Source organism: Canis lupus, chromosome 7, assembly GCF_011100685.1.
Source record: "Canis lupus familiaris isolate Mischka breed German Shepherd chromosome 7, alternate assembly UU_Cfam_GSD_1.0, whole genome shotgun sequence".
Classification (NCBI taxonomy): domain Eukaryota; kingdom Metazoa; phylum Chordata; class Mammalia; order Carnivora; family Canidae; genus Canis; species Canis lupus.
This window is the reverse complement of record NC_049228.1, coordinates 25249382-25264793: the sequence shown is the minus strand read 5'-3', so window position 1 is coordinate 25264793 and position 15412 is coordinate 25249382. Positions and strand designations below refer to the sequence as shown.

The 15412-nt window shown below is 41.4% G+C and overlaps 1 protein-coding gene, 1 long non-coding RNA gene and 9 other non-coding genes across 16 annotated transcripts in view; 1 reads left to right on the top strand and 10 right to left on the bottom strand.

The window, feature by feature from the left end:
* Positions 1 to 1255: 1255 nt before the first annotated feature.
* Positions 1256 to 5813, bottom strand: LOC611209. 3 transcript variants are annotated; one of them, XR_005362070.1, is made up of 13 exons: positions 5799 to 5813; positions 4840 to 5123; positions 4185 to 4238; positions 3956 to 3988; positions 3724 to 3764; positions 3441 to 3472; positions 3075 to 3117; positions 2773 to 2807; positions 2649 to 2676; positions 2397 to 2461; positions 1744 to 1775; positions 1506 to 1557; positions 1256 to 1323 (listed from the first exon to the last, which is right to left on the bottom strand). It is a non-coding gene; the product is annotated as an uncharacterized LOC611209 (long non-coding RNA). The 3 variants fall into 3 exon arrangements; XR_005362069.1 differs by lacking the exon at positions 5799 to 5813 and adding an exon at positions 5538 to 5552; XR_005362071.1 differs by lacking the exons at positions 4840 to 5123; positions 5799 to 5813 and adding an exon at positions 4697 to 4718.
* LOC119872724 lies at positions 1393 to 1469 on the bottom strand. Its single transcript, XR_005362755.1, has one exon. It is a non-coding gene; the product is annotated as a small nucleolar RNA SNORD81 (small nucleolar RNA).
* LOC119872730 lies at positions 1628 to 1705 on the bottom strand. The gene has a single exon (XR_005362761.1). It is a non-coding gene; the product is annotated as a small nucleolar RNA SNORD47 (small nucleolar RNA).
* LOC119872734 lies at positions 2273 to 2352 on the bottom strand. The gene has a single exon (XR_005362765.1). It is a non-coding gene; the product is annotated as a small nucleolar RNA snR60/Z15/Z230/Z193/J17 (small nucleolar RNA).
* LOC119872728 lies at positions 2527 to 2603 on the bottom strand. Its single transcript, XR_005362759.1, has one exon. It is a non-coding gene; the product is annotated as a small nucleolar RNA SNORD79 (small nucleolar RNA).
* LOC119872742 lies at positions 2879 to 2943 on the bottom strand. The gene has a single exon (XR_005362773.1). It is a non-coding gene; the product is annotated as a small nucleolar RNA SNORD78 (small nucleolar RNA).
* LOC119872733 lies at positions 3187 to 3248 on the bottom strand. Its single transcript, XR_005362764.1, has one exon. It is a non-coding gene; the product is annotated as a small nucleolar RNA SNORD44 (small nucleolar RNA).
* Positions 3552 to 3620, bottom strand: LOC119872741. The gene has a single exon (XR_005362772.1). It is a non-coding gene; the product is annotated as a small nucleolar RNA SNORD77 (small nucleolar RNA).
* Positions 4063 to 4124, bottom strand: LOC119872743. Its single transcript, XR_005362774.1, has one exon. It is a non-coding gene; the product is annotated as a small nucleolar RNA SNORD75 (small nucleolar RNA).
* ZBTB37 (zinc finger and BTB domain containing 37) overlaps positions 4486 to 15412 on the top strand; it is a 29206-nt gene continuing 18279 nt past the window's right edge. The window contains exons 1-4 of one of the 4 annotated variants that reach the window (XM_038542470.1): positions 4486 to 4755; positions 5792 to 5986; positions 7148 to 8107; positions 9557 to 9656. In XM_038542470.1, the coding sequence (XP_038398398.1) occupies positions 7185 to 8107; positions 9557 to 9656 (1023 nt within the window). In that variant the 5' untranslated portion in view covers positions 4486 to 4755; positions 5792 to 5986; positions 7148 to 7184. Of the gene's footprint in view, positions 4756 to 5174; positions 5260 to 5791; positions 5987 to 7147; positions 8108 to 9556; positions 10065 to 15412 lie in introns of those variants that run through there. The other 3 variants (XM_038542471.1, XM_038542469.1, XM_038542472.1) reach the window with 3 other exon arrangements.
* On the bottom strand, positions 4536 to 4615 carry LOC119872732. Its single transcript, XR_005362763.1, has one exon. It is a non-coding gene; the product is annotated as a small nucleolar RNA SNORD74 (small nucleolar RNA).

Here is a 15412-nt window from a genome sequence, read left to right as displayed (position 1 = left end):
AATTTGTCAGGACCTTTGGCACCCAGTCACAAATTCTGATTGAGCTAATCCCATCTGCAGTTGATTCACTTTCTCCAAATGTCAACTGCCTATTGGTAACAACTTTGGAAATAGTCTAACAGAATAGACTTAAGACCCTTTGATGGAGTCCACATTCTAGGGGAAAACAGGGACATATAATGGCAATAATGATCACCACAGGTGGTATAGTGCTGGAGCCAGGTGGCAGTACGTACTTTACATAGGGCCTCACAGCCTGTACATGAAGGCACCAAGAACTCCCAAGTAAAACACATGTACTCTCTCAAGTGCGGAGGTCAGTGTGGCAAGAATTCAAAACCCAATTTTCTTACTCAAAGCATCAAAACTCAGACCCCAATGTTAATTTGGAGTGAGCATTTAATCCTGAATGGGTCACCTGGGTGGTTCAGTGGTTGGGCCGTCTGCATTTGGCTCAAATCCAGGGGTCCTGGGATCAAGCCCATTAGGCTCCTCACAGGGAGCCTGCTTCTCCCTCTGCCTGGGTCTTAAAAATCCTTTAGAAAAAAAAAAAAAAAAATCCTTTAGCACAAAAGTCCAGAATGATTTTGGAGTATCCGGTCTTAAAACTATCCTAAGTAGGTGAAGTCCTAAGATAAATTGCAAACCCAAATGTTCTACCCCACCCCCTTTAAGCATTAAATGTGAGCTGCAATTTGGTTGGCATGTTTTTATGAGGCTTGTTACCTTCTGTATGCATTCATTAATGGCCAAAACCCCAGTTTTCATTTACCAAATTAGCACTCCTACAAAATACCTACTTTATAAAGGATATTGGTAGAACCACAGTACTCCCTACATTCTTATAATCTACACAATTTGGGGGCTTTCAATTATGTTATGGGGAGAAGATAACTGAATTGCTTCCATTATACCATGTATGGACACTATCAAAAGAGCCATCATTATGGTGCTTAATATCAAGTATTTCTTGGACAGAGATTCCATTCAGCTCTAGAATATTTCTGCAAAATATATAGCTCATCTTTCAATCATATCACTATTCTAAATCAAGTGTTTTAAACGAAAAGGCTATAGTATATTCCTCTGCAAATTTGTATTTTCAAGCCCAAGACATTTTCTAAATTATGTGGAAAGGTCTCATTTTGTTAAGAAAAAAAAAAAAAAAAAAACTAAGGTCACAGGGTCTTAAACTACAAAGATGTCCTATTTCCCCTCCATCCCATGAAATTGAAATAATAAGCACAGTTGAACAGATGGTTTATAAAAATTTATTGAAATTGAAAGTATGATCTTCTATCCCATGAGCATCCATTCGGGTACCTGCAAGGACAAAGAAGCCATTTTTATTCACATTTCTTTCTAAGTTTCAATTCTAATATTTTGAGTACACAGAATATCAGATCTTTTAAAATCATCAAATGATCAGTGAGAGAGTTCAAGTTGCAATGAGATCATCATGTATTCTGGAATAGGACAAAAGTACTGATATTTTCAAGCCTTACCCTTTAACTGGTAAGATGTTCTCATAACTGCATTGCTGCTCTTGTAAATGCCCTACAAGCAAGGATTGCAGGTTAATCTTGGTTTTAAAACCCACACCCTATGTGATGCTTGCTAATGAAGTAACCTCAGAATCAAAATGGAACGGTTTTATGAGTGATATCATTCTATTTCATTTGGCAGAATCACTACATCACTGGTTACATTCTAATCTATCAGAGGGATGAGAAACCAACTTACCTCTCTCTAAATCTTCAGGTTGACTGGTCTGCCTGTTTGAAAAAGGAAAAAAGGCCTTTTATTTAAAATTCATACTACTTAATTTTCCCCATTTGTAACTAAGAACATCTAGAGCGGCAAACCTATTCCACACATTAATAGTTTAAGTATATGCTGTTCAAACCCTTATCATAGAACACTACGAGTAATCCTAATGTAAACTATGGATGTGGGTGGTAATTGTCTATTATAGATTCATAATTGTAGCAAAATCCTCACTCTGGTGAATGTGGACAGTGAGGTGTGAAGACAGTATTTAGAAATCCTACATTCAATTTTGCTAGGAATACTGAAACTGCTCTTGAAAATGATATTAACTCACTCTGGCATTCAAATGCCATAAAATACCTTGCAAAAACGATGTTTCTCAAGTTGTGAATCCTTAAAATCAGAACATTTGTGCATGAGCCACTATAGTATTCAAAACCCGTATCTTCTGTGGTAGAATGACTAATTTTCCTTTTCACAGCTATGGATAGGATTGCTGCAGCCGATACGTCAGATAGGAGCGAAAGACAATTTTGCTCATCACTGCTAGTCAGCTGAACTATGGCTTCATCATCGTATCAGCTTTAAGTCACTACATGTAGAAACCAAACTTGAGATTTCCATACCATGGCTTACTTATTAAACTCCTGTGTTCCCAGGTCTTGTAAGCTGGCCTCAAAACTCTTCACACCTGCAGAAATTTAGTCAAATTTATTAATAAGTAATATTAACAGTAGGTTTTTCAAGCTTTCCCAATACTGTTTCAGTTTTTAAAAATCTTCACTCTTTTTCAGAGAGATTCCCATCTATTTCAAAAATCATCACTAACAGCATTTTACTTAGTAATCAAGTAGGAGTAGTAATAATAGAATACATACCTTTATACGAGGTCTTTAAAATCAGCACCTAACAAAAAATATTTTAGACACACTTCACAATACCCAGAAAGCACATTACAGAAATACAGACCCGAGTTCGGAAACCAGAGTTTTTAGGTCTTACCCCCAAGCAAGCCATCCATGATAGTGGTCTGTAAGCTAGAAAGGAAACAAGACATTTCATTAAAATGTTAATTATCCTGAATTTTTCTAAAGTTTTTGTCACAGGGTTCTTCAGTGTTAAATTTGTCTACATGGTCATTTCAGGTCAGACATTTGATCAACATCATTTCAAAAACCCCGTTCTCAAAGCATCCTCAGGATGCATTTACTAACCAGATGTAGAAAACTAGTAACTTAGTAGTTTAGCATTCTATTTCAGCTTTCACGGTAAATACTGGACATACTCAGATGTTTAACACTTACCCCAAAAATAGTTGGTGCAGACAGGTCAAAGGCTCAAGTTCACCTAAAAAATAAATATAGTTAGCAAAGGGCAAAAGATGAATTTCCTCCCCACAAATCCAAAAAATGCCTGATGTCAGGTAGAGCTAATTAAGACCTTCATGTTCAGTCAGTATTTGCTTATCATCATACAGGCTGCTTTTTACAAATGACAGAGTCCTAACTCACGGTAACAGGACAAGGATCTGGCCGCTTAATGCAGTAAGCAATCCAAGCATTCCATGGTAGGAATGCTTTCTGTGCAGAAGACTCTGAAAAGCCATCAGTGGCATGCTTTGTCATGTTTGCCCTGTTACCAATGTTTAGTTGAACTATAATTTTACTCACCCTTTCAACTTCCAGCTAATTCTGTTGAATGCCTATGAAAAAGTAGAGAAATTGGTTTAGTCGCATTTTGCTTGTGCTATTTCATACCAAACCCAGTTTTACTATCCACTCAGATACATCAGACAAATGGTGTCTCTCTTCATGATCCAATCTGCTGAACTATGCAACCATCATAAGTATCTGTTTTTCAGGTTCCCCAAGCATTCAATACAAATACCAGAATACAGAAGTTCACAGCAGCAAAGTACCGGGTAAATTATAGACTACTTAAGAGGTTTCTCACCTGTTTGCCCATGGCTAGGATGTGAAACTTGAGCTTTGGATCTAGGAAGAAACAGCTTCATGTAAACTTAGCTGTAATCTCTAAATTCTTTAAATCACCATTTTGGGTGCCTCAGTTAGTTTAACGGTGGTAATAATTCTCGTCATTCTCACAGTCAAGAGTAGCAAATAAAATGTCATCATTGCAGCACTTTCAAGCCAAGCTCCCCGTGTGCGAAAATCTGTTAACTTACCTTGGCAGCCACTTCCACCCCTTTGGCACAGAACTAGAAAACAGACAAAGAAAATCCAATGAAACACGCGGCGCAGCCAAGTTAATTATCAACGTTCTGGGTATTTCAGCCTCAGAGTAAAACTTTTCAGAAATCCCTTCTGTCCACTACTCTTAAACCATCACAGGCTAAACAAAATACCACCTCCAAGCAGATCAGATTTCTACCACTGCATCTACCCGTTTCTTACCTTTTCCATCAGGAGCCATCAAAAGCCGCACTGCACTCGCGCCTAGCACCATTCCTAGAAAAAAAAGGTTAGGATTTTAAGGTAAGTCATTTTGTTCTAAGTTGAAGCCTAAGCATGTCGTTTTGAATCAGGTCGTTCAACCATAATTTCAGGACTATAAAGGGTGCATGCACTGAACAGCCTAGACAGAAAGCACCGCACAAAGGCTGGGAGGCACTGACGTTAACGGCGCACCGCGGACCGCAGCCGCTGAGAACCACGTGGACTAGCGCCACCGCCCGCCTTCCCCGGCGAGGCCGCAGGAGGCCCGGGCCGAGGCCACTAACGAAGGCCCACTCGGGGACCCGGCAAGCGCCGCCATCAGAGCCGTTGGCATTCATCAACAGTCTCAGATGTCCCTACCAACACAGGCTTCATCACAGGCAGGAAGCGCGAGCCCACGGGTTTTTCGCATTCAGCCCCAACAACCCGCGTCGTTGAGTCTGGGCCGCACCCAACGCGCAATCGTTTACCATCTTCATCTTGTGACTCCTGCAAAGGCTCGCGACCAGCCTAAAAGTACCAGGTTAAGGTGCCTTCAATTGCCAAGAGCTTTGGGGGGGGGGGGGGGCTTTTATAGCCAAGAAGCTATTAAACAAAAAGAACACATACGTACCCAAAGCCGCCTCCTAGCCTCAAAAGACCGAGATGGCGTCCAAGCGCCGGTATATAAGGACGCTTCTCCTGACGTCATGACGCACCGTCTCCGCCAGCGCCGGCTTCAGCTCCTCCCCATCTCCTCCCTTCAGCTCTTCCTCCTCCTCCAGCCACACCTCCCCTTTGGCCCCGCCCCGCCTCGCCGTTGTGGGCGGCGACGCGACCGCCCGCGTGACTCCATGCTCCCGCCCTCCGGCCGCCTGAGAAGGAAGAGAGGGGAGGGGGCGCGAGGGACGGAAAGCGCTGGGGGAGGGGGAGGGGGGCGGTGTAAGGGTGAGTGATTTCCTTCCGGCACGTCGCCCGCTCCGGGGGAGGGGGTGGGGGGTTTCACTTCCGGGACGGTGTTCCGGCCCATTCCGGCCCATTTCCACCCCCGGAGGTAGGTGCTGCTCCTTGCCTGGGCTCGGGCCCCGCACTCCGGTCCCGCTGCCCTGCCCCGGGGCCGCCTCGTCCGGGCTCCGCCGCAGCCCGCTCCTGGGGCGTTCGGCCACTCCCCTTCACCCCACCCTCAAGGCACGGGAGACCTTCCACCCCCTTGGCCCCGGGCCGGGCTGAGCTGCCGGACCCGCCCCCTCGCCGGGCCCCTCCCTCAGGACCCCGGGATGGGCGGCCCCCTCCCCCACCGCAGCCCGGACACACCCAGACACACACACCCACCTCTGGGCAGCTCCGCGCCCGCCTCCGCTTGCCGCCTGGACGGGGTCCCGGGCGCCGCCCCCTTCCCGGTGCCCTGCCCTCACCTGAAGGCTAGCTCCCCAGCCTCACGCCTTGCACCCCTCTCCTCCCCCGCTCCTCGGTGACATATCGCCCTTCCGCCAGTTCCCCGCTACCCACGCTTCCTAACGCAGACTGAAGCCACTCAAATACCGGAGTGGCCAACCCCATGGCGTTCCCGGTTCTCCCTCTTGCAGCTCTCACCCTTCCAGTGCCGACGGTAAAGACCTTACTCCAGGGGCTTCCTCCTCACTGGGGAATTGCCGGGAAGAGCAAACAAAAAAGGCGCTGGTGTAGGCTCCAAAATAAACACATCTGAATTCATGATGGCATCGACAGAGGCTCTTATTGGATTAAAAGTTTCAAAACAAACAAAAACGCTTTGGAAAAAGGTCAGATTGGCTAAAGTTGGTTCTTAAAAGCAGTGTATACACTTCCCTATTTACTGATAAGTGTGTTGTAAATGTGGGGCAATACTGTGAGCTTCTCAGGATTTTAGATCTTAGATAACTACGTAATGTCTTATAAAGTTACAGAGAAATGGAAACATTGGGCTCAAGGCAGTGTCTTCCAGTTGAGATTTATACAAACTACCTTCAACCATTGAAGGGTACTGGATGCGGTTACCCGCATAGTGTTTCAGCTATTTCTTAAAAATCTTTTAATGTAAACATATTGGCAATACTTAGTAAATACTTTTTTTTTCTTTTTTTTTTCTTTTTTTTTTTTACCAGTTTTGGGGAATTAAATTTCAGAATCAGTATCATCACCACCCTGAAATTCCCAACTTTGAGTTTAGGTAGAAGTAGGTTTACCTACTCTTTCCTAATTCTTTTTTTTTTTTTTTTTTGGTACTCTTTCCTAATTCTGAGAGTCAACTTTTTCAAGTTCTCTGCAGCGTCACTGAGTTCTGACACAGCTGTGGCAAGTTTCCTAATCTAGAGTTTGCTTAGGAGCCCTAAACCCAAAGCCTTTGTTTTTGGTGGGGGCTCTGACTCTGAAGCTTAGAAATAATGGCTTATATTTATGTGGGCTATTAGTCACCATTTAAATAATAAACATAACGTACACAGTGTGTAGTAAAGTATTAACAAGAGGGATACCTAATCATCCCATTTGTGGGTAATTGCATTCATTAGAAGAGCTTATTGCTTTCTCCTCCAGTGAAAAGTTGTCGCAGGATTTTATGTGCAGTGTGCAAATACTTTATGATCAAAGAAAAAGGGAAAAAAAGCTGTCACAACTGCTTTTGCCCCTTCTGTTTTGTTGAACTTCTGTTTTGATGTTGCATAGCTTCTTAGTAAGGGAAGTATGGACATAACTCGAGTTGACACAAGTCTAGCAATCACATTTTGGTTTTAAGGGTATCTTGCTCTGAAACCAGAACTAGAAAACCTGTTGGTACTTCTTATCTGTATTAAATGTAAGGAAAGTTATCTCTTTTTACTTGGAGATTTGAAATTTTACCCCAAAATATTTGTATATACCTTTGAATTGGAAAGCATGAGAGGAATGAAATTCTAACTATCGATGAATATGGTTTCCTCTTTCAGCAGGGTTGAATGTCTGCCTACACCCTCAGGCACGACCATGGAGAAAGGTGGGAACATACAACTGGAGATCCCCGACTTCAGCAACTCTGTTCTGAGCCATCTAAACCAGCTGCGCATGCAGGGCCGCCTCTGTGATATTGTGGTTAATGTGCAAGGACAAGCTTTTCGGGCCCACAAAGTGGTACTGGCTGCCAGCTCACCCTATTTCCGGGATCACATGTCCTTGAATGAGATGAGTACTGTCTCCATTTCAGTCATCAAGAACCCTACTGTTTTTGAACAGCTCCTTTCTTTCTGCTATACAGGGCGGATTTGCCTGCAGCTGGCAGATATCATCAGCTACCTGACAGCTGCCAGTTTTCTGCAGATGCAGCATATTATAGACAAATGTACACAGATCCTGGAGGGTATTCATTTCAAAATCAATGTGGCAGAGGTAGAAGCAGAATTAAGTCAAACGAGGACAAAGCATCCAGAAAGACCTCCAGAATCGCACAGGGTTACCCCGAATCTGAGCCGTTCCCTGAGCCCACGACATAATACCACCAAGGGAAACCGGCGAGGTCAGGTCAGTGCTGTGTTGGACATCCGGGAGCTCAGTCCCCCTGAGGAGTCCACCAGCCCTCAGATAATTGAACAGAGCTCAGACGTAGAGAGCCGGGAGCCCATCCTCCGAATCAACCGAGCAGGACAATGGTACGTGGAGACGGGAGTAGCAGACCGCGGGGCCCGGAGTGATGATGAAGTCAGGGTTCTTGGAGCAGTACACATCAAAACTGAGAACCTGGAGGAGTGGCTCGGGCCTGAGAATCAGCCTTCCGGAGAAGATGGGAGTAGTGCAGAGGAAGTCACAGCCATGGTGATTGACACCACCGGCCACAGTTCTGTGGGACAGGAAACTTATACTTTAGGATCTTCAGGAGCCAAGGTGGCTCGGCCAACAAGCAGTGAAATTGACAGGTAAGTTTTATTTTCTCTGCTCATCTGATGGCTGTTGTGCAGACATCACTGAAGCAGACCCTCTGTGATACAGAGCGCATCTTCTTACTTGATGCTCTTAGCCAAAGTAAGTTGATGTTGGGGAAACTGGCAGTGTGCCAAAAGGCTTGCATTCTTATTTTTTTAAAGCAGGAAGCTCCTAGTCCTGAAGTATTCACAGTGTTGTGAGAACTATGGTAAAGTTAGACACTTCTGTGAATCAGAATAGCAGCTGCAGCCATACTAGCATCAGTAATTGCCAGGGCCTCCTCGGATTTCCAGGCAGGGAGCTGATCAGCAGCTGGGAGCCTGGCATCTTTGCCCTTCCTTGGTATGTTATCACTCAGGTAGGTGGCCTTGGGGACTTTTACTTTCCTTTGTAACACTGTTTACTTTCCTTTGCCCCCACCTGCCAAATTAGAAGTAGTATGGTACCCGTGGTGATTGTTCTTTTTAATGTAATCACAATAATTCCAAAGAAAAGCATTTTTGATGTCCCCGCACCCCCACCCCCGTTTGTCATCTGATAATATCTTTCCTGTTTTCTTTCATGAACGACTGCTGGCACCACAAGCCTGACAGTCTTTTTTTTTTTTTTTCACCAGTGCTGTTAATGCCCCATGCCTCACTTTTCTTTGTCTAATGTGTTGCAATTGTTGGAACATTTCTTTTTTGGTGGAAGTAGCAATAATTTTAATCTAAGTTGGTTGAAAGTTGAAAGAAATATTACCAACTTAGATTGGTAAGATTGGTTTTTTTTCCATTCTTAAAAATTAATTAAGATGGACTGCATGAACAATGAAAGCTAAAGAAGCTATTACTTTGATTCACACCTGGTCTTGCAAGCCATATATGGGTCACAGAAATTCAGAGAATATATCCTTTAGCCTCCATAGGTGGTCTCTTCTTGTGTCCTTAACAGTTAAAAAAATCCCCATGTGCACAACGCTTACTGTCCCATCCACCCCCAATGTTGGCACTGTGGTCCAGTGTTAGAACTGTATCAGAAGTAATGGCTCTGGATGCAAAGATCTTTAAATCTCCATGATCTGTATCAGCAGTCCCAAATATATATAACAAATTACCGTGGGGCTTGGGGGAAGGAACAATCAAAAATCTAATAGTTACATAGAAGAAACAAAATCATAGACTCAGTTTTAATGAATGCTTTAATGGTCTCCTCAGTACTTAGGGTAGAAGCTTCTATTTACTCTTAGTTTCACCAGGCCCTGTGGTCTGTGTCATTTTACATTTGTTCACTACCAGGGGAGAACTCTCATTTCCCATCAGATCCTGTTTTGGCCCCCACGAAAGTATTTCTTAGTCATCTGTTGTTGCACAGCCATGGGATAGAAAGGGTAGATATCACCATATTCTAAGTTCCTTGACACTACTTTTCTGTTAGTTTCTTTTTTGCTCCTCTTCCAACAGATTTAGCCCCTCCGGCAGTGTGGTTCCCTTGGCGGAGAGACACAGAGCCAGAAGTGAGTCTCCCGGGAGAATGGATGAGCCTAAGCAGCCCAGCTCCCAGGTATGTAGTGGGTTTAGGATTGCTGCACTGGTTGAAGAAAGTGCCACTGTGTGTGAACAGAATCTCATGAATAAGAAAGACATAGGAAAGGTGACAGCGGCCCTGTTAAATTAATACTATATTTGATTCCTTTTTTCTTTATTCTTGCTTGTGAGCATGTAGGAGATACACTTTTGTTGTCCGTAGAGTTTGGGAAGTAGGAAAAGATAAGACTGTGGAACTCTGCCGATTATAGGAGCCAGTCTATATTCCTGAGAATAATAGAAATAACGCCTGAAAACTATGTGCAGGTAACTTAGGACCTGGGATGGAGAGAGTCTGATTTTGTATTTGCGTGGGTGTAACACTACATAATTACTGGTTTATATAGTATCATATATATGTAAATAAATTGTTTATGCACTTTTTTGTGTGACTGCTTTTTTTTTGTATGCTTGTATCTTTTCATTTTTTTCTTCCTGAATCTTTTGTTAGACCGAAATGTTCTAGAAAGGCTAGGAATGATGTTTTTCCATCTTCTTTGCAGCTCTCCTTAGCAAGTAGTATAAGTAGCTAGTTGATATTTTTGTATGTTCTCATAAGTCCGTACCATTGAGTATTGATTTTTAAAAAGATTGTGCACTCACCTAGTAGAACACAATAAATTGTAAACACTTTTGCCCTTTCAAAGGAGATACTGGTGGATTAAGATTGGATAGCTAATGTTTTTGGCTTCTGCATTGTATGATAGTGTCTTGTTTAATTTTTATGTAAACCATTGGATATTTATTGTGTCCTTAGTATAGTAACTGTGGTAAGACTTTGTTAGAAACTGTCCTTATTTGCACATTATTATACCAAGGTACCCGAAAAGGAAGGTAACTATTAGAAGATAGTTTTTTGGTTTTAATAAGGTGTTAGAGAAAATGTTAGGAGCTTGGAGGAAAAGTAACTTTATTCATATAATAGGGCCCCTTTTTCTCTTCACCTGCCAGATAGGATGCAAGTGCCTGTCAGGCAAATCCTGCAGTGGGACAGACCTTCCAACTGCCTGAGTGGAGCAGACAAACAGAAAACACGTGGGCAGCCCGGGTGGCTCAGCGGTTTAGCGCCACCTTCGGCCCAGGGTGTGATCCTGGAGACCTGGGATTGAGTCCCACGTTGGTCTCCCTGCATGGAGCCTGCTTCTCCCTCTGCCTGTGTCTCTGCCTCTTTCTCTCTCTCTCTCTGTCTCTCATGAATAAATAAATAAAGTCTTAAAAAAAAAAAAAAGAAAAGAAAAAACACGCATAGCTGAGACTGTAGCAAGTTTAGAAGCAGCACTGTGGGAGTGGGGGTGCTAACAGGCCGTTATTAGAATCACTGTCCACATAAGTGTTATTCAGGAGAGACTGAAATGCACTTTTTATTTTTATTCTTTTATTATTATTTTTTGAAATGCACTTTTTAAAGTAGTAGTTAGGAAGAGATAACTTACTTATATGTAGGTGGGATGGGGATAAAAATGGGAATTCTGCAAGGGTGTGTACCTGACCAGAGCAGAAGGTACAGGCTATAAAGCAAGAGCAGATAAGTAATATTATCTGGACATGTTATTAAGAGATGAGTTATTATATACCTTAATATGTGTGAAAGTTTATTTTGGGGAGTCTCCACCACAGTTTCCCGGCCACGGAGAACCAAAACAAGACATGGACTTCATTACAGTAAGAACAAATTTTGATAGACTTGAAGAGCTTTCTGAATACAGGGGTGATTAAACTGCTCTGGTCAGTTCTTTATCCAAAATTTTCTATGGCCTTTTCTTTTTTCTGCCACATGGAGGTGAAAATACTTGGCCTCATTTTCCAAGGAATTAAAATCTTTCTAACCTAGCTTTTTCCACCACTCATCAGCATTTATTGTCACAAACGGACAGGCTTACTTTGTGTGTCAGAACAACATCAAACTCATTCTTGTCTCTAGACCTTGAGTCTGGAATGCCCTGTTCTTCCCAGGTGTCTGGGTTCACCCAAGACCCAATTCCTGCTTCATGTGCCCTGACTCGTTCAGTCCTCTTTGATCTCTCCTTACACCACCACCGTAGCATTTACAGGTGGCACAATAGAATTTTTCCTAACTCTGTATTGACTCATATAAATTATTCTTTTCCTATTTGAATGAATTTTAGGTCTCCTTGTACTTTGAAATTTCCTTGAGGACAGAGTCCTCATTTTCTAGTCTTCATATCTGGTAGTCTTTTCAGGTGCCCAATAAATAAGTGTTGTTTACCACTAATTCTCAGTAACTAAGGTTACTTAGTAGATACTCATTAAAGAGGCATCTACCAACTAGGGGATTATTTGGTTGTGAATTTCCAGCTGTGGAGATCTTCAAATAAAATAAGTGAACCAGATCAATGACTTTTTAAAGTCACTTCAATTGAGTCTGATTAGTAATTAAAGATCAGGATGGTGAACATATCTGTGTTCTTTTTTTTTATTTTAAGATTTTACTGTTTTAAGTAATCTCTACACCTAACATGGGGCTCAAACCCACAACCCTGAGATCGAGAGTCAGGTATCTACTGACTGAACCAACCAGGCGTCCCAATGGTGAACATATTTGAAGGCCATGTCAAGAATCTAGCCTGGTATTTTAGAAAATATGGAAATCATTCATTTATATGAAATTTATTCAGTATATACAATAATTCGCTTAAAAAGATAAAAAAAATCAAATATATTTTAAAAGATGATTTAAAAGGATATCACAGATTTACTTTCTGCTCGTGGACAATACTGGTATGACATTATTTTCCTTAAAGTTAGGTGGGTTTTTGTAGAGAATCAATACCCTCAAGATTATGAATAATATTGTGAGTTTGAAATGTTTAATAATACTTTAACTTAGCTACATTAAGCACTTTAGAATATTAACTCATTCAGTGTTCATTGCAACTAATCAGGTAGATGCTATTATAATCATTTTACAAATGAAACTGATGCTAAAAGTCACAATAAATAGGATGCAGATTTGAACCCACTTTTCAGTACTCTTAATTGCTATACAAGGTAGTAACATGCATTCAGAGTATTTCAAGGCACCTTTATTGTGTTTGAGTCTCCTGAGAATTCTTTTGATAATTCAGTAGAGCTAGCAGAGCATATACTAACTTTGTAATGTTGTGGATGAAAAAACTAAGCCTCAAAGAAGTTATTCTGTGGTTTGTCCAGGAACTTTTAGTGGGATAATCCTTCATTCTTTATGGGAGCTCAGTTTTGATTATCCAGAGAAATGGAGCAGAAAGAAATGTTATATAAAACAAATCAGAATCAGAAATCATCTAAAATCTCAGTCTTACTATTCAACGCTTGATTTCACATACTGCTTCCCAGACCTGATGAGAACCGCTTCTGTTCTGTTGGAAATGCTAAAGAGCACTGTCAGTTTACGTATGTGAAAGGAGACAAGACATTTTTAGAAATTCAAGAAAAGGGCACAGAATTAATTACTAATTAGATAAGTCTTTCTTCATAGTCCAGTCAACTTTTATATTTTCTCCTCTTTGGTACTTTAGCCTCTGTCCCACATCCACCTATATACCTATATAAGATTTTTATTCAAAACATTGTTATATGTTATTTAAATATAAGCATATAATGTTTCAGAATCATCAGACTGAAAATATCAGTAATTTCTGAATGGTGATATCTTAATATAGACTTTGAATGAAAGGCATTTATAAATCCAAAATGTTTAGGGGTGCCTGACTGGCTCAGTTGGAAGAGCATGCAACTCTTGTTCTTGGGGTCATGAGTTCAAACTCCATGTTGGGTGTAGAGATTACTAAATATAATAAAAATAAACTTTCAAAAAAATAAATAAATAAACTTTCAAAAAATTTTTATTAAAAAATCGAAGATTTTAAAATTTTCATTAAAAGAAATATATTTTTCACACTTCCAGCTTTCAAATAGGGGGAGCTCCTGTTTTCGTTTTTTTTTTTTTTTTTTTTTTTTTTAGGATTTTATGTATTTATTCATGAGAGAGAGAGGCAGAGACATAGGCAGAGGGAGAAGCAGGCTCCTTGCAGGGAGCCTGATGTGGGACTAGGTCCTGGGACTCCAGGATCACACCCTGAGCCAAAAGCAGATGCTTCACCACTAAGCCACCCAGGTGTCCCAGGAGGAGCCCTTGTTTATTTCATGTATTAAAAATTTTCGGGCTGCCTGGCTGGCTCAATCAGTGAAGTGTCTGTCTTTGGCTCAAGTCATGATCTCAGGGTCCTGAGATTGAACCCCACATCCAGTTCCTTGCTCAGTGAGGAGCCTGCTTCTCCTTCTCTCTCTACCTGCTGCTCCTCCTGCTTGTGTTCTTTCTCTGTCAAATAAATAATATCTTCTTAAAATTTTTATTTACATTGTTAATGTTCATATTAGGTAAAACAACATTAAGGTCTTTAATTGATATATTTTTGAGATTTTTAAAATGTATTTATTCAGGAGAGACACAGAGAGGAAGAGACAGAGAAGCAGGCTCCTCACAGGGAGCACAATGGAGGACTCCATCCTAAACCGGGATCCCACCCTGAGCCGAAGGCCAACGCTCAACCACTGAGCCACCTGGGTGTCCCGGTCTTTAATTAATATTGATGAATTACTGGGGTTTTTAGGTGTGATAGTGGTATTTTGATTATATTAAGAAAAATAATATTTGTCTTTTAGAGATACATACTAGAGTATTTATGGATGAAATTATATCTGGGATTTTTTTCAAAAATAATATGAGGGGGACTCCCAGGTGGCTCAGTCAGTTAAGCATCCACTTCTTGATTTCAGCTCAGGTATTGATCTCAGGGTTGTGAGACAGAGCCTGTCCTCAGCACAGAATCCTGCCTAAGATTCTCTCCTTCTTCCTCTGGCCCTCCCGCTTGCTCACTCTCTCTCTCTCTCTCTCTAAAAAAAATAATAAAGGATGACTGGGTGGCTCAGCGGTTGAAAGTCTGCCTTCAGCTCGGGGCATGATCCCAGTCCAGGGATCCAGTCTCACATTGGGCTCCCTGCGAGGAGCTCGCTTCTCCCTCTGCCTACGTCTCTGCCTCTCTCTCTGTGTCTCATGAATAAATAAGTAAAATCTTTTAAAAAATAAAAAATAATAATAGGAGAGAAAAAAGTAAGGTTAAAGAAGAAACAAAATTTTCCAGTGGTTGATAATTTTTGGATGATGGGGACTCAACATACCATTCTAAAATTGTTCATGAAAAGTTAAAAAATTATGTATCATTTGACCTTCATAAAGAAAAATAAATCAGAAAAGGAAAGCCTTTTTTTCAGTAATCTAAAGGGTTATTGATGTAATTAACAGTGGCATTCTGATGTTACTTTATAATAATTGCTTTTTTTTTAATGTCTTAGGTATATTTATTACCATAGCATAAGAAATTTAACTTTGGTGGGGAGATACTTTTACAGGAAAGATTGGGGAGATCATATATACATCACAGATTGTTCTATTTTAATAATCTGCTTAAATGAATTCAAAACCAGTATAAAGAATAGGTATGGGGATCCCTGGGTGGCGCAGCGGTTTGGCGCCTGCCTTTGGCCCAGGGCGCGATCCCGGAGACCCGGGATCAAATCCCACGTCGGGCTCCCGGTGTATGGAGCCTGCTTCTCCCTCTGCCTGTGTCTCTGCCTCTCTCTCTCTCTCTCTCTCTCTCTCTGTGAACTATCATAAATAAATAAAAATAAATAAATAAATAAAATAAAATAAAATAAAAAGAATAGGTATGTAGA